This window comes from Pelobates fuscus, chromosome 9 (assembly GCF_036172605.1).
Source record: "Pelobates fuscus isolate aPelFus1 chromosome 9, aPelFus1.pri, whole genome shotgun sequence".
Lineage (NCBI taxonomy): Eukaryota > Metazoa > Chordata > Amphibia > Anura > Pelobatidae > Pelobates > Pelobates fuscus.
In genome coordinates this window covers 11,779,695-11,805,516 of record NC_086325.1, presented here as the reverse complement: position 1 = coordinate 11,805,516, position 25,822 = coordinate 11,779,695, and the positions used below count along the sequence as shown (strand labels likewise).

General features: G+C 37.0%; 1 protein-coding gene across 2 annotated transcripts; it reads left to right on the top strand.

The window, feature by feature from the left end:
• The first annotated feature begins 960 nt into the window (after window positions 1–960).
• Window positions 961–25,594, top strand: LOC134572287 (cytochrome P450 2C20-like). Of its 2 annotated transcripts, XM_063431165.1 has the most exons (9): window positions 961–1,195; window positions 18,391–18,553; window positions 19,100–19,249; window positions 22,924–23,084; window positions 23,473–23,649; window positions 23,736–23,877; window positions 24,115–24,302; window positions 24,648–24,789; window positions 24,888–25,594. In XM_063431165.1, the coding sequence occupies exons 1-9, from the start codon at window positions 1,016–1,018 to the stop codon at window positions 25,076–25,078; spliced, it is 1,494 nt and encodes a 497-aa protein (XP_063287235.1). In that variant the 5' UTR covers window positions 961–1,015; the 3' UTR covers window positions 25,079–25,594. The 2 variants fall into 2 exon arrangements, with proteins under 2 accessions (XP_063287235.1, XP_063287236.1); XM_063431166.1 differs by lacking the exons at window positions 961–1,195; window positions 18,391–18,553 and having other exon boundaries at window positions 19,078–19,249.
• Window positions 25,595–25,822: the final 228 nt, after the last annotated feature.

Genomic DNA, 25,822 nt, shown 5'->3' with positions numbered 1-25,822 from the left:
AATTCATATTACTATTCAAGTTCAGCCGCACCTGTCTTGCTACTGATAACTTCGAATTGAACAATCTCTTATAACTGATTTCCATTTAACCTGTTAACTAATATAACAGACTCTAATTGATTCAGAACCTGCTCACTGCAAACTGAATGCAACCGTTTATTATTTAAAGATACAGTACCTGTAATTCTGGAACTGAAGTCTCAGTACCTTCTAAGTGTCCTAATAAAATATCGAAGTCCTAAGAAATCTGCAGTTGTGTTCCTTATCAATTAATGTAGACGTGACAGGCACACTGTAAGGATGCTGTGAATGATGCAAAATTAGCGATCGGCCGGTCTTGCGTCTTCTAGCGCTCCCCTATTAAGCCCAATCAAAATATAATATAGATTAGTTAAATTCCTGCACTTTTTGTCCCAGACACTGAGGTGTGGTTCTTGCTTAGCCCAATAGTGCATTTGTGAGATTTCTGATTTTCTGATACTGACAATGATGTGATTATCAATTATTTTGTTCTCTGTATTCCTTAATCACGGTTTGTTGCCCGTTTACTCTGATTTGTCCAATACCTGGCCTTGGCTGCCTCCATAACCATTCTTACGTTAAACCTCTGTAACGTCTGGCAATATGGGCTATAGCACTGTATGTTTTATATTAGAGTCTGTGTGTTTTGGGTCCCTTATATATAGCAGCCTTCTCCTCTCTATGTCCTGTCTGTATGTTGTATGTTTGCACTAGGTCTGCATCTGTGTATGGCAAAAAGTCCTCATATTACAGATCCCTTCACTAGATAGGCTTAAATGTATAGAAAAAAAAATGTATGAAAAAAAATCATATTTCATCTATTTCTCTAATCAACCAATAGGTGGGTGTCTCACTGCAGTTCTCACACAAAATATTTCTGTAAACATGTAAAACCGCTTACAGCTGCCAAGTTTCAAGGGTTATCATACTGAGGACAACCCTGTTTAGGATCACGTGGAGGAAGAGAATTGCCTGAACATTTATTGTTGCTGCAATGGAGCTGGGACTCACATGGACATTACTTATTGTCTCCTTTATCAGTCTTCTGTTTTACCTTGTGATATGGAGAGACAAAAAGAAACAAGGGGACCTGCCCCCGGGACCCACACCACTTCCCTTGTTGGGCAACATGTTGCAACTTAACCCAGTGGAAACTCCTCGTTCTATACTCCAGGTGGGTATCCGTCTACAGCAAGAGGTGTGGATGCATGGAATAGGATTCCAGAAGAAGTGGTAAAGACTAACAAACCAGGAGTGATTAAGTTGCAAAGTAGCTGCTGGGATTACGTGGGGTTAGATGAACAGATATGTTAATAAAGTGCAAAATAACTAGAAGGAATCTGTAAAGTAAATTCCCGGGTGTAAGTACGTTTCGTAATCTCTCGTACTAGAACTTTTTAAACACCTTGGCTTACCCCATGTTACAAATACAGTGTGCAAATGGTAATGTGCTATTTTAACACACTATTTATAATATGGGTATGTCAAATATTTCCATGTATATTGTTTTTCACTATCACAGTACAAGATAATGCATCTTGGACGTAAAAACCCAAGGGCAGAGTACAGAATATTTGATAGAGTCCTAACCTCAACATCTGAGGAAAGGGATTTAGGGGTGATTATTTCTGATGACTAAAAGGTAGGCAGACAATGTAATAGAGCAGCAGGAAATGCTAGCAGAATGCTTGGTTGTATAGGGAGAGGTATTAGCAGTAGAAAGAGGGAAGTGCTCATGCCATTGTACAGAACACTGGTGAGACCTCACTTGGAGTACTGTACGCAGTACTGGAGACCGTATCTTCAGAAGGATATTGATACCTTAGAGAGAGTTCAGAGAAGGGCTACTAAACTGGTTTATGGATTGCAGGATAACACTTACCAGGAAAGGTTAAAGGATCTTAACATGTATAGCTTGGAGGAAAGACGAGACAGGGGGGATATGATAGAAACATTTAAATACATAAAGGGAATCAACACAGTAAAGGAGGAGACTATATTTAAAAGAAGAAAAACTACCACAACAAGAGGACATAGTCTTAAATTAGAGGGACAAAGGTTTAAAAATAATATCCGGAAGTATTACTTTACTGAGAGGATAGTGGATTCTTGGAATAGCCTTCCAGCTGAAGTGGTAGAGGTTAACACAGTGAGGGAGTTTAAGCATGCGTGGGATAGGCATAAGGCTATCCTAACTATAAGATAAGGCCAGTGACTAATGAAAGTATTTAGAAAATTGGGCAAACTAGATGGGCCAAATGGTTCATACCTGCCATCACGTTCTTTGTTACTATCTTTCAGTTGAACAATCATATTTTGTATATTGATGTTAAAGTCCAAATAAGAAAAGCAACGTGGAACAATCATTAAGGCAATTTTGTTTTATAACATCCATTTCAATCTTATTATTATTTTTAACGGTAGCTGGTTAGCATTTCACCCTGTGTGTTCACATATTAGGAATGGGGCAAGTGATACATTTTTCATGTTATTTAACCCTGGTCTAAAAACCACAGATAGAAAGAATGTGAGTGTCAGACAGACCTAGCAGGTCCAGGTTATGGAATTCTTAGATTTATGGACTGAATATAAGTCGAGGCCCCTAATTTTACCCCAAAAAACTGGGAAAACATATTGACTCGAGTATAAGACTAGGGTGGGAAATGCAGCAGCTACTGGTAAATTTCTAAATAAAATTAGAACCCAATAACATTATATTAATTGAATATTTATTCACAGTGTGTGTATATAATGAATGCAGAGTGTTTGTGTAGTGTGTGTATATAATGAATGCAGTGTGTTTGTGTATGAATGCAGTGTGTGTATATAATGCAGTGTGTGTATATAAGGCAGTGTGTGTATTAATGCAGTGTGTGTATATAATGCAGTGTGTGTGTATGAATGCAGTAGTGTGTATGAATGCAGTATATGTATATAATGCAGTGTGTGTGTATGAATGCAGTGTGTGTATAGAATGCAGTGTGTGTATAGAATGCAGTGTGTGTGTGTATGAATGCAGTGTGTATGTATGAATGCAGTATGTGTGTGTGTATGAATGCAGTGTGTGTGTGTATGAATGCAGTGTGTGTATATAATGCAGTGTGTGTATGAATGCAGTGTGTGTGTATGAATGCAGTATGTGTATATAATGCAGTGTGTGTGTATGAATGCAGTGTGTGTATATAATGCAGTGTGTGTGTATGAATGCAGTGTGTATGTATGAATGCAGTATGCGTGTGTGTATGAATGCAGTGTGTGTGTGTATGAATGCAGTGTGTGTATATAATGCAGTATATATGTGTGTGTATGTGATGCAGAGTGTGTAACCTTGGTGGGGGTGGGCATTTTTATTATTTATTTTGTATTATTTTTTAATAATATTATTATTTTTTTAATATTATTAACATTTTATTTTATTATAAAAATATAAAATTTGCATTTTATTTTAATATTATTTACATTTTTATTTATTTTTTTTCGTCCCCCCTCCCTGCTTGTTAGCTGGCCAGGGAGGGGGCTCTCATTCCCTGGTGGTCCAGTGGATGGGCTGTGTAGGAGGGGGGCTGGCAGCGGAGCTGACCGGACCGGAGGAGAAGGGAGCTGACAGTAGCTTAAATTACAGCTCGCTGCCAGCCCCCAACAGGACCACTGGGCTTGTAATGAGCCCGGCGGTCCTAGTCTGTATTATGGCAATGTAAGTTGCCATAATACAGACATTGACTTGAGTATAAGTCGGGTTTTTTAGCATAAAAATGTGCAGAAAAACTCGACTTATACTTAGTATATAGGGTACTTCATCCACAAATAAAACAAATTTCGTGACGGTTGACGGTTCCGTGTGTGTGGTGGTTTGGATCATTAGAATTTTGTCTACTAAAAATAATTTAGGAAAAAAATCAGACAAACAAAAAGGGCACAAACATGGGCAAACTAGTCTACTCCAACTTATATACCTTTTATAATTATGTATATATTTAACAGTTAACTAATAGGCAGATTTTCCCGCTTTTTGGTTCACAAATCACATGAGAAAAAGTAACTAATAGAGGGAAAAAGAAGAAGAACAGAAGTAAATACATACTTATATATAGTTATTAAATATATCAACCCCTTAACGACCGCTGATGGTTCAGGACTGTCATTGGAAACATCCCCTTGAGGACCGTTGACGGTCCTGAACCATCATAACGGTAATATATACTTACCTGGTCGCCACCGTTCCCCAGCCGAATGTAGTCAGTCTCTCTGCATGTGTAAAATTAAAAAAAATGTTTTAATAAATAAAAAATATAACTAGATATGTGTGTGTATATATATATATCTTATATATATATATATATATATATATATATATATATATATATATATATATATATATATATATATATATATATATATATATATAAATACCAAACAATCCTGCACTCCACCCAAAACAAAAAGGTATACTGCCCGGTGCTAAATCCAAACATAGAAATATAAAGCAAAGTGAAGATGGAAAGCACTCCAAGGACTTCTTTAAAATATAACCTTTATTCGTTTCAAATAAAAACGGTCAACGTTTCAGCCCGATACACTCAGGCTTTCCTCAGGACACATCACACAATAAACAATAACCCAATATATAGCATAAAACATATTGCTTACTTACCCCCACCTGTGTTGCATCCGACTCTCAGGGCGACTGGAACGAGACTGCCGCGGGCTGATGACGTAAGTCGCAAGCCACGTGGTGCCGCGCTCAATGACGCGACCCCGGAGTCGTTGCCATGGATACCTACATATACAAATCATAAAAAAGCTTTAAAAACAACCCTCGAAATGCAATCATAATAGAAGCTGCAATTGTAATATTGATAGGGATCCTGAACAGGCATAAATTCTTTCTGATGGCAAAATTAAATCTCTAAACATACTCTGATGCAGAGTAACCATATTATAATGCTCCTCAAAGAAGACCGACATAATGGTGCTATGCAAGCATCCATAACAATTGATACAAAACAGGGAATCCAAATAAATTAAATACTACTCGTGTATATTGTACGAATAATAAAATAATAAAAAGGCAAACTGTAAATATTTTTGTCGGATGGCTGCCACAGTGCTGCAACCAGACCAAACAACGGACTCTTACTCCCATGATTCCCATCCTTTCTAAAAGTTCTAATTGACTACATGTTAGGCTTTCAACCACAAATTGAACATAAACCATGAAAGCAGACTACATATCCATAGCAGACATTAGTCATTACCATATGAGCGAAATACCATCGTACTGCATATGAATCCTGCTCTGTAATCTACTCCAATGCAAATTAATTGTAACATGATCCAAATGAATAGATCATTCTATACCTCTCTAAACCAATTTTACATAATATGTGGAGAATCACTCATTTAATATTGTCTCACAAGGATGACTTGATCCAATTAAGGTCTAGATTTCATAAAGTCTAACCCATAGACTATAAGCCAACTAGACCGATATAGGCAATTCTATACATAGAGCACCTAACATCAAAAGATGGCAACTATACATGACACATATTGCCAATTCCAAAAAAAATTTATAACGATTAGATACCATTAAGTCACTAAAGGTAGGTGATCGGCCTATCCCCCAGGGTGGGCTCACAATCACATATATATATATATAATGTCATACTAAGTGTATTTTTATATTCATATGTACATATATGAATATAAAAATACACTTATAATTACATTACACACGTATATACATAATATATAATCACTATATATATTCTGAAATACAAATATTAAGTAAATGTTATATATATATAAATAAATAAATGTATTATTAGTTAAAAAATTTTATATGTAATTTTATTCTAACTGTATTTTGATATTTATATATATATATATATCAAAATGCACTTATTTTATATGCACTCATAATATATATAACTATGTATATATAAATAAAAAAATAATATGAAATATATATATATATATATATATATATATATATCCATATACAAAATTACATAAATAATTTCATAAATATACATGTAGACTTCAAATATATAAATATGTATTAATATTTAAATTCTATGTGCGTATTTATGTAATATTTTTACATAATTAAGTAATTTTATTAATTGCAATTTGAAGGACCTGCCTGCCAACCCAGGCCGAAAGTCCAGAGAATTTAATTTGCTAGAACTGTATTTAACCCTGTAACTTTCTATGACACCCTAAAACCTGTACATGGGGGGTACTGTTTTACTCTGGAGACTTCGCTGAACACAAATATTAGTGTTTCAAAACAGTAAACCATATCACAGTGATGACATTGTCAGTGAAAGTGACTTTTTTTGCATTTTTTACAAGCAAACAGCACTTTCACTGATGATATAATTGTTGTGATACGTTTTACTGTTTGAAAAAACAACAAAACACCAAAAATTGGCAATCTACAATACAGAAATAATAGAGAGGGACATAGCGCAATATTGTCGCAGAAAATGAAAATAAGTGATATAGATAATTGCACTCACAAACATAGTTTGATTGAAGGCATATCGAATATAATGATGTGGAAACTTCAGGACTTGTGGAACATCAATTTCATGCATAGGGGGAAAAAGAGAAATAATAGTGCAGAGTATCCAAGTTAAAAAGTTACGCGCTTTATTCACAAATACACTTACAAAATAGAAGTGTCAAACAGGCACATCAAGCTCAGATGGAATAGCGGATCCCAATGGAAGAATCCAATGGAGCAGGAAAACCAGATGTACAGAAAAAATAAAATAAATAAAATCAGCAATAAAATACTCTAAGCACTGTAATGAACAAGCCCTACGCGTTTCGTTCAAAATTGAACTTCCTCAGGGGCATCAAGCAGAATACCGTCCATATGCAGGCATAAAATTCAAGTCCACAATCTCCCTTTTTAAATCCGTCCGCTTTGGCGCGAAAACGCCAACTCAATCGCTCACTTCCGGGTTCGGACTCCAAACCACTTCCGGTTACGTCATGCGTTCCGGAGTTGCTGGCCAAGCCTCACTTTGGTTTCATTCACAGATACGGAAGTAGCAGGGGGAACGGATTCCATCTCGTTCATATATTCACAAACACAAGTCCATATTATAAAAAACGGATATAATATGCAAGTTAACAATATATCACATATATACTAGAGAGCAATAGAAACAACATTAAGGAAGCCTCTAACTAATAAAAAAACCATAAGATAAATAAATAAAGCAAAATAGAATGAATAACATTACTCAAAAGAAGGTATAGATATAAATGAAATAACATTAAAATGAAAATAAACACAGAAATAAAAATAAAATAAAATAAAAATAAAAATAAAAATAAAATAAAAATAAGAATAAATATAAATAAAAATAAAAATGAATATGAATAAAAATAAAAATAAAATTAAAAATAAAAATATAAATAAAAGTAAAATTAAAAGTAAAGATCATAAGAATATATAATAATAACAAAGATAAAAATAAAAATAAAGATACATAAAAAAATAAAAATAAATAAATAAAAATAAAATAAAGATAGAAATAAAATAAAAAGAAAGAAAAAAAAATTAAAAATACATAAAAATAAATAAACATAAAAATAGTGAATATGAAACATACCTTCAAAAAAGAAAATTGATATATATTAGTCAAAATGATATAAATAATTATAAAAAACAAATCAAATCAAAATCGACATTCAAACCCCTTGGTTTCATGGTTTTTAATGTATGGATCCAATAACCCTCTCGTTGCCTTAAGGCCATCGTTAAATCTCCACCTCTTTCGTTCAGGCTGACTTGTTCTATTCCTATGCATTTAAATGTGTTAAAGCTGAAAACAGAACAGCTATTACAATGCACTGGCACTGAGTGAGTTAATAAACCCTTCTTAATGTTGTTTCTATGCTCTTGTAATCTGATTTTAAGTTTTCTCCCAGTTCTCCCCACGTACTGCATCCCACACCCACAGGTGAGGAGATACACTACATGGGTAGAGGAGCAAGATACCTTATTTTTAATTGTTTATTTGATCATTCTATTTCTTTTACTGTTTGAAACACTGATATTTGTTTTCAGCGAAGTCTCCAGAGTATAACAGTGCCCCCCATGTACAGGTTTTATAGTGTTTTTGAAAGTTATTTCTTTGCTGTTTTATCAGAAACACTGATTATTTCTTTGCTGTTTTATCAGAAACACTGATATTTGTTTTCAGCGAAGTCTCCAGAGTATAACAGTGCCCCCCATGTACAGGTTTTATAGTGTTTTTGAAAGTTACAAGGTTAAATAGAAGGGTCAAATTGTTTCACATTGAAATTTGCCAGGTTGGTTATGTTGCTTTTGAGAGGGTATGGTAGCACAGGAACGAGAATTACCCCCCTGGTGGCATGCCATTTGCAGAAAATGACAACCCAAGGTATTGCAAATGGGGTATGTTTAGTCTTTTTAGTAGCCACTTAGTCACAAACACTGGCCAAAGTTAGCGTTCATAATTGTTTTTTGCTTTTTTTAACACACAAACAAATATAAATGCTAACTGTGGCCAGTGTTAGTGACTAAGCGGCTACTAAGAAAGACTGGACACACCCCATATTGAATACCCTGGGTTATCTACTTTAACAAAATATGTACATGTGGGGTGTGATTCAGAGATTTATGACAGATAATAGTGTTACAATGTAGCACTGGAGTTTGCTTTAAAGTAGGCTATTTGAAGTAGGAGTTAAAACAACAGGAGTTTGTTGGAGAACTGGTGGACTGTGGTATTAGTTAATACCAAGAGCAGGTTTACTTTTTTTTTTTTTATTAAAACTTGTTTCCATCTTTTTTATAGATATTTTTCATCTTTGATTTTATTTATAACTTGTCCCCTTTTATATATATATATATATTTTTTTTTTATTTCTTTGCTGGTTTTTTTTTTAAACTTTGACCGTTTTATAATTTATATTTTTCTCCTTGCTGGTTTTATTTAAAACGTTTTCCCTTTTTTCCCCCTCTCTTGTTGTTTCTATTCCCCTCCTTGTGGGTGCTGCTGCTGCTGAGCTAATTAGGGGGAGTGCCCCTTAATTTCCAACTGCGTGGGATGTATTGCCAATATAAACCCACAACTGACTCACAGAACTTGCTCACTGGAGTTTGCTTGGAAGTAGGCTATTTACAGTAGGAGTTAAAACAACAGGAGTTTCAACTATTCAACTATAAGCAAGTTTAAACCAAGAGGATAAATATTGTTTTTGCTCACTTGTGTTTTTGGTAACTAGGGGTGAGGGCTAGCAAGATTGCGAGTTTCACTCAGTGCACATCCTGCTGCATGTATTCATGCCTGGATAAATCTGTCCAGGGTCCATACCTCTGTGGTGGGTGTGAGCGAGTGGCTTTTCTGGAAGCTCAGATTGGAGATTGGAGAGACAAATTGCAACACTGAGGGAGATTGATAATCTTGAGAGGAGTCTGCTGCTCACTGAGCAGAGTTTAGTGAGGGCAGGTAGTGGAGTGAGGGGAGATGAGACAGTTGGTGAGTAGGCACATAGCTGGGGAACAGTGGGGCGAGGAAGCAGAGGGGAAGGGAAAAGGAAAGGTTTAGCTAGTCCTGATCTTGTGCAATCTAACAACTTTGCCCGTTTGAGTGAGGATGTTGGGAGCATCAGCTCAGCAGTAGCTGTACTGCAGGAAGCTGTTCCTTCTAACAGCCGTGGGAACAGCCCCTCTAGTATGGGTGGGGTTGAGAGGGTAAGGAAGTCTAGACAGGTTGTGTTGGTAGGGAACTATTATTAAGAGAGTAGATAGGGTAATCTGCCACTCTGATCGACTCAACCGGACAGTTTGCTGTCTCCCAGGTGCTCGGGTCTGGCATGTTGCCGGCAGAGTGGAGGGATTATTGGGAGGGGTTGGAGATGACCCAGCTGTCATGGTCCATATTGGTATCAATGACAAAGTCAGAGGAAAATGGAAGGTCCTAAAGAATGAGTTCAGAGAACTAGGAAGTAAGCTAAAGAAAAGGACCTCCAAGGTAATATTTTCAGAAATATTACCTGTGCCACGCGCTACAACAGAAAGGCAATGGGAGATTAGAGAGGTCAATGCGTGGCTGAAGTCTTGGTGCAGGAAAGAGGGTTTTGGGTTTTTTGAGCACTGGGCCGATTTTGCACTTGGGTACAACCTGTATAGTCGTGATGGATTGCACCTAAACGGAAGAAAGTCTGCTGTGCTGGAGGATAGGACGGCTAGAAGGTTGGAGGAGATTTTAAACTAGTAGTGGGGGGAGGGTCAAAGCAAACTAGAAAATGGAGATAGGATATAAAGGAGATGGGCTTTAGCTCAGAACAATCGGGGTGGAGATGGTGGGAGGGGAAAGCTCAGAACAGAGGAGGTATGTAATATTGATAATTCACAAAAAGTAAAAATGACTCATGATAATATTAAATGTATGCTTACTAATGCAAGGAGCCTATATAACAAAATGAGGGAACTAGAGGCACTAGCATACACTAAACAATATGATATAATAGGCATAAAAGAAACATGGTGGGATGGGACACATGACTGGGCAGTTAACTTAAATGGGTACACGTTATTTAGGAAGGATAGGAAAAACAAGAAGGTTGGTGGGGTATGTTTGTATGTCAGCCATGAGTTAAAGTCAAATCTTAGGCATGTGGAGTGTGACGAGAAAAATGTGGAAGCTTTATGGGTAGATATCTGCTTGGGGCAAACAAAGGGAAATAAATTATTGGTTGGGATATGTTATAACCAGGTCAAAGGCTTTCTCTCCATCGAGCGCCATAGTAAGGAAGGGGTTTTTTGTGGCATGTACTTTGGCAAGTACTTTGGCAAAAATATTAATAATTTTCCTAATGTGATTAGACGATGATCTCCCGGGGACAAATCCTACTTGGTCTTCCGATATTAATTAATTATATTTTTAATTATTTTAGATATAATAGATGCATAGATTTTATAGTCATTATTTAGTAAAGCTATTGGCCTATAATTGGTAATCTCTTCTGAATTTTTTTTTGGTTTAAGTATAGGGGCAATATTAGCTGCTAACATTTCGTGTGGCAATTTTCCGGTGGACATAGCTGTGTTATAGCATTCCCTTAATCCCTGAACGATCCTATCCTTATAGATTTTATTAAAAAAATTCTACATATCCATCTGGGCCTGGTGCTTTATTTTTTTCCATTGCATCAATAGCCTCTATAATTTCTTGTACTGAAATATACTCATTCAGTTTATTTATTTGTGAGTGGGTTAATTTGGGCAGATGCTTATCTTGAAAATATTTTTGTAGATCCTCTTGGGTGGCAGTTATTGGTAAATTATATAAACTGTAGTAATATTCTTGAAAGGCTATACCAATTTTATTTGGATCAATTATTACTTAATTTCCTAGTTTAATTTTATTTATTAATTTTGCTTATTGACTAGCTTTAACTTTGTTAGTAAGTAGAGATGTCCCGAACAGTTCGCCGGGAACTATTCGCCGGCGAACATAGCTTGTTCGCGGTCGCCGCGACGGGCGAACATATGCGATGTTCGGTCCGCCCCCTATTCATCATCATTGAGTAAACTTAAACCCTGTACCTCACAGTCAGCAGACACATTCCAGCCAATCAGCAGCAGACCCTCCCTCCCAAACCCTCCTACCTCCATGACGAATAGGGGGCGGACCGAACATTGCATATGTTCGCCCACGACGGCGACCGTGTACAAGCTATGTTCGCCAGCGAACAGTTCGGGACATCTCTAATGATAGGCAATAGAAAATATTATAACCTTATAGAAAGTCATCATGATACGAGTTACAATAGGCTGATGCCTAATTATTAGGCTAAAAATCAGGGGATAAATGGTAAATTTTGTTCGCCGTCGAACAGTTCCTGGCGAACTGTTCGCGACATCTCTACCTATCAGACATTTACACATAAGTATCAATTTTCCATGACAGATTTCTGTTTCCTTTATATTACACTTTAAGCGCTGTTTCGATACAAGACTAACACTAAAAGTAATAACAAATTCAGACCTACTAAGACGTACATATAAAAAGATCATCCCTTTAAGGAAGTTTGGATGGCATTGATGAATTTCCCCTTTCATCAAACCGTCCCCCTAGATCACTGCTGGGATCAATTTTAGATGCTGAATACCTCAGTGAAAGAGAAATTGGTGCTTCATTATCATGTTAATTGAGAGAAGAGAGAGAAAGAAAAAAAAATGGACTATATGTGTATATGTCAGTAATCCTCTTTTCCTTATTCAATATTATTTTGTCTATTAATGAGAATTCATAATTCATATTTCACTTATTACTTCATATCCAACCCACTTTCCCTTATCTTCCTCCTGTTCTCCTCTCCTCTCCCTCCCATTCCTATATGTGAGTACATTCATCTTCCTTTTTCTTTTTATTACTTAGCTCTTTGTGTATAAATTTAAATCACACCTTAAATCTAGTGTTTCGATTATTTGTGTTATATTTGTCAGTTTCTGAACCTAGTATTTATTAATTGTGGTCATTTAATTTAACTTTTTCTTCTCTTTTCTCATGTGTAATATTTATAACTAACAATTTAATAGTGATGTTACTAATTCTCGTCCCATCTGTTATCCAATTAAATATAGTCCCCCGTTAATACATTACTGCAAACCTATATTTTGATTCATAATTGTGCATTCTATTATTCAAATTTAAATTATCATTCGTATCACTAGATATTTCCTACCTTATAATATTTCCTTATGTAATATCTAAGTGAATCACTACCTTATTATTCTAAATTATTATTGTACTTACATCTCTTATGTGTGCTATCTTTCTCAAAGAAACAGGTACTGGAGGTGAGAAGAAAAGAAATAAGAAAAAAAAATAAATTCATGTAAACCCATCTGTACACAGTTTGGATACTATTCATTCAATAACTACAAATTGCATTTCCTTAAACCATTTTTCTATAGCCGCTACGTCAGAGAATGTATATAATTTTGCCTCATATGAGATCACAATTTTGCTTGGGTATCTCCATGAGTATCTAATATTCTTTTGCCTTAAAACCTTTGTGTATGCTAAGAACGGTTTCCTTTTCGCCCTAGTATGATATGAAATATCCGGAAAAATGATAATATTGTGATAAGGTTATTTTAGTTTGGTCAATCTTGTTGACCTTAATATTTTGCTCTTTTGTCTTATATGAAGCACAGCTTATAAGAACATCTCTTGGGGCTCCTTGTGCTACTGTTTCCGGTTTCATAATTCTGTGACACCGCTCTAACATCTGTGAAGGGTTTGACAATTGAATGTCTAAATGTTGAAAAAGACTCAGTATCTAATCTTGTAGTTTTTCATGAGTGACTGTCTCTGGAATTCCTCTGAGTCTTAGATTATTATGCCTCATTCTGTCTTCTAAATCTGCAATTTTTAGTTCCAGGTCTACTATTCTTTTCTTTGCCTTTTCTTGGGCATCTTCCACTGTCGCTTGTTGATATTCTAGAGATTCTATTTTCTCTTCATTCATTTTAACTTTCTTCTCTATTAATAGGATTTCAGGTTTAAATTCCAAAAGGCCTACTTGAATTTCATTCTTGATCTTATCAAATTGCCGTTCAAAAGCTGTATCTAAATATTCCTGTATTTCTACAAGATTAACCTCTTTTTGATACTGTTTTAAGCAATCCTTATGTGGTGTAATAATTTCTATTTCTTTGAATGAGGTCTCTGTTTCATTTTGTTGCTCTGACTCTTGTCTTTGTTGCGACAAAGTGGAGGCCGATAATCTTTTTTCTGGTTTGGTTTCTAACTTCCTCTCCTTCTCTCTCTTCGTTAGTTGTTTGCCCTCCTGGGCCTTTTTTGCTGCCATCAGAGAAAAAAAAATTAAATTTCTTCTTCTCTTATCCCTTTTCAGGTTTATTCCCGCTGGATTGTAGCTTTAGAACTTCCACCAATACAGTGCTTTATATCTGTTTATATTATGTTTAAGATATTCTTTTATATTTAGTTGAATAGTTGCTTGGATTTGGGTCTAGCTTTAATTTTATCTCTGGTCATTAACTGCTTTTCCTTTTCTTCCCTTTTCGCTCTTTATCACTTCAGACGGTCTGAGCAATTATAGGGATAATAAGAGCAATAAGGATATGGAATTCTCTGCCTGAAGAGGTGGTTTTATCAGAGTGCATAGAGATGTTTAAACTGCAATTGGATCAATACTTGCAAAAACATAACATACAGGGGTATAATTTCTAATTCGTGGGGTAATAGCTGCTTGATCCAAGGAGACATCTGACTGCTATTTTGGGGTCAAGAAGGAATTTTTTCCTAGTTTGTTGCAAAATTGGAAGTGCTTCAGACTAGGTTTTTTGCCTTCTTTTGGATCAGCACCAAAAACATATGTGAGGAAGGCTAAACTTGATGGACGCAAGTCTCTATGTAACTACAGTTGCAAGAAAAAGTATGTGAACCCTTTGGAATGATATGGATTTCTGCACAAATTGGTCATAAAATGTGATCTGATCATCATCTAAGTCACAACAATAGACAATCACAGTCTGCTTAAACTAATAACACACAAAGAATGAAATGTTGTCATGTTTTTATTGAACACACCATGTAAACATTCACAGTGCAGGTAGAAAAAGTATGTGAACCCTTGGATTTAACAACTGGTTGAACCTCCTTTGGCAGCAATAACTTCAACCAAACGTTTCCTGTAGTTGCAGATCAGACGTGCACAACAGTCAGGAGTAATTCTTGACCATTCCTCTTTACAGAACTCTTTCAGTTCAGCAATATTCTTGGGATGTCTGGTGTGAATCGCTTTCTTGAGGTCATGTCACAGCATCTCAATCGGGTTGAGGTCAGGACTCTGACTGGGCCATTTCAGAAGGCATATTTTCTTCTGTTTAAGCAATTCTGTTATTGATTTACTTCTATGCTTTGGGTCATTGTCCTGTTGCAACACCCATCTTCTGTTGAGCTTCAGCTGGTAGACAGATGGCCTTAAGTTCTACTGCAAAATGTCTTGATAAACTTGGGAATTCATTTTTCCTTCGATGATAGCAATCCGTCCAGGCCCTGACGCAGCAAAGCAGCCCCAAACCATGATGCCCCCACCACCATACTTCACAGTTGGGATGAGGTTTTGATGTTGGTGTGCTGTGCCTCTTTTGCGCCACACATAGTGTTGTGTGTTTCTTCCAAAAACTCAACTTTGGTTTCATCTGTCCACAGAATATTTTGCCAGTACTGCTGTGGAACATCCAGGTGCTCTTGTGCAAACTGTAAACGTGCAGCAATGTTTTGTTTGGACAGCAGTGGCTTCCTCTGTGGTATCCTCCCATGAAATCCATTCTTGTTTAGTGTTTTACGTATTGTAGATTCGCTAACAGGGATGTTAGCATTTGCCAGTGACTTTTGTAAGTCTTTAGCTCTAGGATTCTTCTTCACCTCATTGAGCAGTCTGCGCTGTGCTCTTGCAGTCATCTTTACAGGACGGCCACTCCTAGGGAGAGTAGCAGCAGTGCTGAACTTTCTCCATTTATAGACAATTTGTCTTACCATGGACTGATGAACAGCAAGGCGTTTGGAGATACTTTTATAACTCTTTCCAGCTTTATGCAAGTCAACAATTCTTAATCGTAGGTCTTCTGAGAGCTCTTTTGTGCGAGGCATCATTCACATCAGGCAATGCTTCTTGTGAAAAGCAAACCGAGAACTGTTGTGTGTTTTTTATAGGGCAGGGCAGCTGTAACCAACACCTCCAATCTCATCTCATTGATTGGACTCCAGTTGGCTGACATCTCACTCCAATTAGCTCTTGGAGATATCATTAGTCCAGGGGTTCACATACTTTTTCCACCTGCACTGTGAATGTTTACATGGTGTGTTCAATAAAAACATGGCAACATTTCATTCTTTGTGTGTTATTAGTTTAAGCAGACTGTGATTGTCTATTGTTGTGACTTAGATGATGATCAGATCACATTTTATGACCAATTTGTGCAGAAATCCATATCATTCCAAAGGGTTCACATACTTTTTCTTGCAACTGTATGTAACTATTGATGAATTTTTACAATTTATATTTTGGAACAGCAATGTCCTACTTGTACTTACAGCCATATATCTTGCAAAACAGCATGTAAACATTAGTGTTTTTAAACTCAGGAAAACAAATTGAATCTATTGAGCAGTTTTTTTCATTAGGTTTTGTAGATAAGTAAAACATTTTTCAAGTAAAAGTCAAAAAACATGTTTGTTTTTTAATTTTTTCCCCATATTTCATTATTTTTTTAAAGTAAATTATATGACATGATACAAATAATGGTATGTAAAGAAAGCAATACATAATTTGTATGGAAACCGTAAATGAGAGAGAGGAAAATTACAGCTAAACACAAACACCACAAAAGTGTTAAAACAGCTAAGGTCCTTAACGTACATCATGGCCAAAACAGTCCGGTCCTGAAGGGGTTAAAAATAAAGATTTTTTTTTACCTCTACTAATGTTTTCCTTTTATTGGTCACTTTTCACTTGATCTGGGAATAAAATCATTAATTCAGTTACTGCCCCCTAACTATCAATCACTTTTTTCCCATCAATCATTTGTTTTTAGTGTCACGCATGGAACCCTGAACCACAAATCCAGCAAACATGCTTGTCTGTGCGCAAGTCGCTTGTTTCATGAGTCTATAGTTCTGGCAGAAATTGTGAAATTGTAGCATTGATTTTCAAAATATGACTGATAATGCAAAAAATTATTTTATTAAAGGATAGTGATCATATGAAGCCATTTACTATCACATAGTTGTTTGGCTCTTTTAAAAATCCTAATAATAACAGAAATCACCCAAAGGGCCCTGATCAAAAGTTTACATACCCTTGAAAGTTTGGCCTTGTTACAGACACACAAGGTGACACACCCAGGATAAAAAGGGCAATTAAATGGTAATTTCCTACATCTGTCGCTTTTTAAATTGCAATTAGTTTCTGTTAGCTCTCACATGGATGCACTGAGCAGGCTAGATACTGAGCCATAGGGAGCAGAACAGAACTGTCAAAAGACCTGCATAACAAGGTAATGGAACTTTGTAAAGATGAAAAAGGATATAAAAAGATATCCAAAGCTTTGAAAATGCCAGTCAGTACTGTTCAATCACTTATTGAGAAGTGGAAAATTCAGAGATCTCTTTAACCCCTTAGGGACACATGACATGTGTGACATGTCATGATTCCCTTTTATTCCAGAAGTTTGGTCCTTAAGGGGTTAAACCAAGCCAAGGTCAGGTAGACCAAGAAAGATTTCAGTCACAACTGCCTGAAGAGTTGTTCAGGATACAAAGAAAAACCCACAAGTAACCTCATGAGAAATACAGACTGCTCTGGAAAAAGAAGGTGTGGTTGTTTCAAGGAGCACAATACTACAATACAAATATGAGCTGCATGGTCAAGTTACCAGAAAGAAGCCTTTACTGCACCAATGCCACAAACAAGCCAGGCTACAATATGCCCATCAACACCTTGAAGCATGGTGGTGGCTCACTGATGTTTGGGGTGGGTCTGTGAGCTCTAAAGGCACGGGGAATCTTGTGAAAATGAAATGGCAATATGAATGCAGTATGTTACCAGAGAATACTGGCAGACAATTTGCATTCTTCTGCACGGAGGCTGCACATGAGACGCTCTTGGACTTTCCAACATGACACTAACCCTAAGCACAAGGCCAATTTGACCCTCCAGTGGTAACAGCAGAAAAGGGTGAAGGTTCTGGAGTGGCCATCACAGTCTCCTGACCTTAATATCATCGAGCCACTCTGGGGAGATCTCAGATGTGAGGTTCATGCAAGACGATCAAAGACTTTGCAGGAACTGGAGGCATTTGGCCAAGACTAATGGGCAGCTTTAACACTTGCAAGAATTAGGGGCCTCATAGACAACTATTAGAAAAACATGCATGCTGTCATTAATGCTAAAAGGGGCAATACACAGTATTAAGAAATAGGGGTAATTTTATTTTTTTCTTTGTTGCCATGTTTTTTAGTTTTCTTTATTGTGCCATTCTGTTATAACCTACAGTTGAATATAAATCTAATAAGAAATACAATAAATGTGTGTTGCCTGCTCACTCATGTTTTCTTTAAACATGGTGCATAGATTACCAATTCTCCAAGGGTATGCAAACGTTTGAGCACAACTGTATATGGAGGTTTGGAAACTGGGAATATATCACCTCACATCTATATATTTGGAATTCATTTAGGAATGTGCTTGTTCTGGTATTATACAAAGACAATTTGTTTTACTTTTGCTTTCAGAACCTTAAATAATACAACTCAGACCTGAATGTGCTTTTCTCCACAGTTGAGTGAGAAGTACGGACCTGTGTATACACTCCATATGCTTGGTCAGCCTGTCGTAGTAATCATCGGATGCGAGACTGTTAAAGAAGCTCTGGAAGAGAATGGCGATGCATTAAGCGACAGGGGGAGAATAGATGTGATTAATATTCTGTTTAAGGAAAGTGGTAAGAATCAAAAATAGCATTTACCTGTAAATCATGTTTGGCAAAAAAAAACAATATCAAGGTGATATAAAAATATAAAATAGTACTTCTTAATCACCGTGGAAGGATGTGCGATGGAGGCAATTTACATTTACCATTATCAATAGATAATTATTATTATTAGATATTCCAGTTATTAAAGACTCAATGGAACACATGGCATACTAATAGAGTGTATAGGGAGGTACCTTGTAGCATATATTTACATTCTATAGGAATATATGCATCTCTAATGGAAGTGTTATGTACTTACATAGTTATATCAGCTGAAAAGAAGACTTTAGTCCATCAAGTTCTGCCTTTCACAATTCTGTATTACTGTTCGTGATACAAAAGAAGGAGAAAATCCCAGCTTGAAGTGATTTATAATTTTGCTACAAATTGGAAAAAAATCCATAGTGATTCCAAAATGGCGGTCACATTTCTTCTTGGCTCAACAAACAAATGTTTCTATCTCAATTTTGATATTTTAAGCTTAACTGGAGATGTCTTTAATTATGATTGCAGGAATTATAATGACAAATGGAGAGACATGGAAGTCAATGCGTCGATTCTCTCTCATGACTTTGAGGAATTTTGGAATGGGGAAGAGGAGTATTGAGGAGAGAATTCAAGAGGAGGCTCAACTGCTTGCAGAAGAATTTAGAAAGTGCAAAGGTTGGTGACAACATTAAACAAATACTAATAATTGAATATCTAGCAGTTTTTTTTTTTTATTGAATTCTACTATATAAATCAGAAAGCTTCACTATATTTCAAAGACAGACTGGCGTTGTGGAATGATGTACTGTAAGTGGATTGATGTTCTTGCAGCCTCTCGCTTCTCTTGCAAAATCCGTCTCGGAGAAGCAGCAAAAATCACATATTTTGAATAGATGTATTTGCTAACACGATAATTACATTAACTGTGTATATTTAATTGAAGCTGACCAGCCACATGTTTTGTGTGTTGCAGACTCTTTAGATGTAAATGTGGTATTTACATGTTGCATTAACTTAAATGTAGGAATACACACCTCCTTATCCTGTAACTGAACACCAACACCATTCATTGTTATAAGCTCTGTCCGTTACAGAGAGGAGGAGAATGTAGAAAATTTATGTAACAGAGCTTCCGGTACCCCGGTTGGGTACCTCCGCCGATGGATGCTCCTAGTGCTCCCCGAGGACTCCAAGCACTCCACCAGACACCATAAACACTGCAGACCCCACAAACCGCCACAGCTTGGTTGGGGTCTCGCCGTCTCCTACCCACCCTGGACCTATGACAAGGCTCCAGGTTCCAGAGGGTGAACCTTTCTTCCTCCAGAGAGTCAAGCAGGAATAGCTCTTATAAGAGCTCAGGGAATCCAAGGGAGTATAGTGATTATAGCAATCCCTTGTAGTGATATAGCAGTTCCCCCCAATAAGAGAAAAAACTCTAGATTGAGGGTGAAGTTAGTCTGTTTAATGGAAGTCACAGCTGGCCTTTTATGCACGTCCCCAAGCGAGGTATATGCCCACATGGACCTTGTGGGCGACAGGGACACAAAGCTTACAAGCCAATTAGAACAGTAATTAAATGTACAACACTCCCACACACAGCGCACAATTATCTGCATGGGAGATAATTGAGTAAAGTACAGTATGTAACACAATTATCTCCAGGCAGAAAAACACACATTTTTTATAAAGTACCATAAGTACCCCAAAACGCAACATATCCCCATGAATGTTACATCCTCTGATCTGGGTGACCAACATATCCAAAAATCCCCCAGATCAGATAAGGGGTTCAGAAAGTTTATGGAAGTCATATTTTTGCCCAGGCGCAGGCATGGTCCCATGCCCAAAACAGTTCCATAGAATCGTGGCTAAGTGCCGCTGGAGAACCGACCGGGAACCACAAGGTTTTCGTGCCAAAAATAGTTCCATGGCATCCACGGCTTAGTCCCCCTGAAGTCTATTTGCGGTTTTGGTCCATGTGAACAAGATGGCCGCCACCTCATGGTCGTCTATAGGAATTGCGGCCACCCAGGCGAACACTTAGACCACAGAGGTGGAAATTGCAACCATGTATCAATTAGGCTTAATAAGCTCCAGGGTGGTCTCCAGTTCGTGCGGCTGTTCGGTAAACGATCCATATAGCCCCAATTGCAAGAACAGAGCCTGTTATAAGTCCAAGAGGCATAATTGGTGTTTTAACACAGGGACCATAGTCACAGGGTAGGAGGCTGGTAAACAGGCCCATCCAAAAGCCAGTGGCGAAGTCACTTTCACCACAATTTACCAAAGTATTCTGTAAAGTGGCATTCTGACATTATTTTCATATTATAGCGTGCCTTATATATCACCTGGTTAGAGGAGAGGTAACATCACTGAAGATAAACATGGAAACCCTAATTTGAAAAGATGGAGAATTTTGAGCACACCCATAACATTTCTCAGTATTGGTGCAAAGAGACCAAAAATATATAACAATACAGATTAAGGAACAGCCAGGGCCGGATTTTCCTATAGGGTAACTAGACTTCAGACTAGGGCCTCAAGATCAAGAGGGCCCTACATTCAAATTGTTAGCAAAATTAAAATTACACTATTCTAAAAACAGTGAACACTAAAACACTGAACCGAAAATAAGGAGAAATTCTATGCATATGATATGACCAGTGGCGTACTAAGGGGGGGCGGTCCGCCCCGGGTGCCACTTACTAGGGGGGTGCCCGGGGCACACTGAAATGCCCCTCCTGCCGCGATCGCCGAGACCGGCGGTCTGCAGCTCCGCAATATGCAGAGCTGCAGACCATGGATCTCGCGTGCACTGCCCAATCAGAGCATTGCCGCGGGTTACCAAGCAACGCTCTGATTGGGTCTTGTGAGATCCATGGTCTGCAGCTCTGCTCATCACCACCCTCCCTCTCACAATCACCCCCCCTCTACTCATCTCGACTTTTTTTTAAATTTACTATCCGTGCCACATTTTTTATAAAGGTTAGTACGAATCACAACATGATTTATTTAACATATTGATACATATCACAGTAATGATGTATTTTATTGTCTCTCATGTAATTTACAAACTTAAAAATGGGAGGTGAAAGGGCCTCATAAGTGGAATAGCCTAGGGCCTCTTTTCAACTAAATCCGGCCCTGGGAACAGTGCACACACATAAAAAATACAGTTTTAAATTTTACAAGGTTACTTAAAATTTACTTAGCAAAACATATGAGAATTCAGTTCTACCATATGGCTATGATGTGTTAATCTCACCAATACATCACAGTACCCCAATATCGGTGGGTACTACACTAATTTTAACATGGGAGATTTACATGCGAACTGCAATGCATACTGCTAGAATTGTTTCTAAAGACTCTACTCATCTTATGCTTTCCTGTGGTCACCTCCAAAGGGGCATCTATAGCAGGTGGGTGGGCTGCTTAGTTCAAAAGGAATCTGGTCTGTATTCCAACTATACATTAAAAAAGAGAATTTGTGGAACAACCAGAACATGCCTTTATAAGTAGTTGCTACTGCAAAGACCAAACACCTCTGGAACGCCTCATTAGCAAGTGTCCTTGGGCAAGGAACCTAATAATATATACCCACCTACCTCAACTCCTGATAGATTGTTAGCTTGTTTTCTGTGGAATGTGGTATATGCTATATACCGTAAATGCTCATATTATTATTTATTAAAGTAATGGTTCTCAATATAATAAACTCTGCACGTTTTCTCAGAAATTTCAGAAGGCAAGCATATTCAGAGCAGTTACAAAAAAAAGTGAAACGCAGCACTTCTGTAGTATAAAAATGTTGGAAAGTTTTATAAATCTGTTGTGATACTCAAAAAATAGCATATATTGAAAAATGAATGTTCAAGCCCCCAAAAAAGCAACAGATGAAAAAGAAAAGCCAACAGATTTCACACATTGTACCAAAATTCTGTGACACTTTGATAAATCGATAAGTCCATTAACACAAAAATCCCAGACACTAAAATCTAAATGGTTACAAGGGTAAGGCTAAAAAATACTGGCTAAAAGGCGCACTTGAAAACATATATATAGTGTTTACAGTCTGCAAAACCCACTGTTCTACCCTGGGAAGAGCGAGGGAAACAAGTCCTTAGCCATAGAAAGCAGCTATAAATAGTAAGGGCTATAGATCGATAGTCCTAAATAACAAACTGCCAGGAAAAATAGTAAAAAGGTATCTCCACTAAACAACTGCTTTGGACCAAGTTGAAGTACAAATCTCTCAATGTAGGTGCAGTGTAGCTTGGAGGTAAAAATGTGTAAGGGTGAAAGAGTAAATGGTACCGGTATTAATTCCATCATTCTCATAATAGATACTCCGTTTGACCCAGTCCATCTGCTGGGACAAGCCGTGTCCAATGTCATCTGCTCTGTGGTCTTTGGAGAGAGATTTGACTACGAAGATGAGAATTTCAAAACCCTTCTATCAAATATTAGAGAAATCTTCAGATTGATGAATTCAAAGACTGGACAGGTGATATCTGTCACACTGGGGACATTGGAGAAATGTTGTTGTTTTCTTGCTAGGGATATGCAAATGTTTAATCAAAAAGTAAAACAGATAACAATCAGCGCCTTTCAACGATATTTCTGGGAACCGAGATGAACTAACAGCATATACCTTAAAAAAAAAAAAAACAATAAAAAGGGATTTACTGAGCTAATTGCACAACCTCCCAATATGTTCTTCAACAAATGCAAAAATAAAAGGATGTAAAAAAAAAACCAATGTAATAAAGCTTTAAATAGCACTTCCAAGCATAGTACATATTCCATTCAGATTTTGATAGAAGGTACTGCAAGCAGATTTTTTTTCTTCTTCATTTTCTTCTTAGTTTACAAAATATGCAATTCTGTTACAGATCCTTCAAATATTCCCAAAGTTGCTCAGACACATCCCTGGTCCACACCAGGGACTCTTTTCCAATTTTGACAAACTACGACAGTTTGTGAAGGACATGGTGCAATCTCATCGAGAGACGCTGGACACAAACTGCCCACGGGACTTCATAGACAGCTTCCTGATAAGGATGGAGGAGGTAGTATCAGAAAATGCATGAATTGTGCAAATCTAGAAATAATGAAGCATGTAGATGTTTAACAAAAAGTTTGAATTATGTCCCAGGAAAAAAATAATCACAATACAGAATTTCATGAGGAGAATTTACTGGGAACGATTAGAGATTTGTTCTTTGCTGGGACGGAAACTTCAAGCGTGACTCTGCGATATGGATTCCTAATTCTTCTCAAGTATCCAGAAATACAAGGTACCATTATCATTAATTCCACTGCCTGTGATGTGTATAAAAAAACACTCTTTTGTGGAACTGAGTGCTCATCAGCCCACACAGTGTTACCTTCATAGTCAGGATGTACATAGTGGAAAAATCCACATTTGAAATAAATTAAATTGGTAAAATCTTGCAAAGTTTAAGTGGGGGTTATAGGTAAGAACACTTTAATCTTTAATACATACTCTTATTTACTTTTGTATTTCAATTCAGAGAAAATCCACCAGGAGATTGATGACATAATAGGTCAAGATCGATGCCCATCAATGGAAGACAGGAGTAAGATGCCGTATACTGATGCTGTAATTCATGAAATTCAACGATTTGCTGACATTATCCCTCTTGGGCTTGTCCATGCAACCACCAAAGACATAACCTTCAAGGGATACGATATTCAGAAGGTTCAGTCTTCAATATCAAATTGTTTTAAAAAAATAACATGTAAAATTTTATTCATAGCTGGTATATTTAGCTATTTATAAAAACACTTTATGTCTATGTCAGAAAGAACCCATGAATTGTTTGTCACCACTGATACACTGCAGGACATAAATACGTTCCCTTTCTATGATCTTTAAACCAAGTCAATTGGAATAGGGCAGTCAGCCTGATGAGGGATTGACACATAAACATGTTAAATTGTGCTATATGCTATGATTGAATGTCTTCCCTTAAAGATATGGTTTTAAATTTGATACTTTGGTGCAGAATAAAAACCCACTGACAATGTATTTTAATAATTTTAGGGCACTTTAGTTTTGCTAGTTCTGACCTCAGTTCTAAAGGATCCAAAATACTTTAAAAACCATCTACTATTCGACCCTGGTCATTTTCTGGATGAGAATGGCTGCTTTAAGAAGAATGGTGCCTTCATGCCATTTTCAGCAGGTGATAACATTAATATTCAGTTTTATAGAATTTTAGAGAGAGTTTCACCAGTGACTAACATGTTTTTCTTCTCAATCTTGTGCTCTCTCTGTCTCCAGGTAAACGTGCGTGTGTTGGGGAGGGTTTGGCCCGCATGGAGCTTTTCCTCTTTTTCACGACCATCTTACAAAATTTCATCCTTAAACCAACAGTGAATAAAGAAGACATTGAAATCACTCCTGAGCCAAACACCAACGGTTCAAGACCTCGTGCTTATCAAATGTATGCTGTCCCTCGTTCTGAATCCTAAATTACATCCTCAATCTCGTTATATCCTTAGGTAGACACCATAGCCACTCCTACTTACTACTACTGTGTCCATGTTGATGACAAACAAATACAATGTGACACAACACTAAGAACAGCGACGATTGTTACTATGTCATATAAACTCAGCAGAGTTATCTATTGTCCCACGTGTATATTTTATACTTCATGTAATGTTGGTTAAGCACCAGCTTGTCTGTTATTGTGACACAACTGTGGAATCTGTTTGTTCTCTTTGAAAAATAAACAATAATAATTCTGGGGAATAGTCCTTGGGAACAGAGTGGCATGGGAACCGGGCATTGTCAAAACCCATTCTAATGATAATTCTTTGTAAATAATAAATAGGACTTGTATCTCCAACCACTGAAAGCTCTGATGGATACCTTCTGACAATTTAACAGACAGTGGGTAAATTCAGGCAAAAATCAGATTTCAATTAAATTCCAATGATGGACAGCGATTCTTGGTTCAAAATAAACCTTAATAATGCATCATATGTATTGTGTCATTGCTGATTTTCTCTGTCTGCTATTATGCAACTGCCTGAGATACATTACTTATTAACAATCAGTTTTTGTAGAATTAGATGTTTCTCCTGCAAAAAACACAGCTTGTTTGGATTCTGAAAAGTAATACCAATAATGTCAGTATATAATATAATTGTGACGGGCCAGCTGGTCACCCAGCCTGGCTGTAGGACTCCCACCTCCTCTCAAAAGACTAA

Bases quoted from the DNA above. Each gene is read 5' to 3' on its own strand.
- LOC134572287 (XM_063431165.1), top strand. From the start codon at position 1,016: ATGGAGCTGGGACTCACATGGACATTACTTATTGTCTCCTTTATCAGT. The intron at 1,196-18,390 runs GTGGGTATCCGT...TTTTCTCCACAG, and splicing joins CTCCTCGTTCTATACTCCAG to TTGAGTGAGAAGTACGGACC. The intron at 23,085-23,472 runs GTGATATCTGTC...ATTCTGTTACAG, and splicing joins TGAATTCAAAGACTGGACAG to ATCCTTCAAATATTCCCAAA.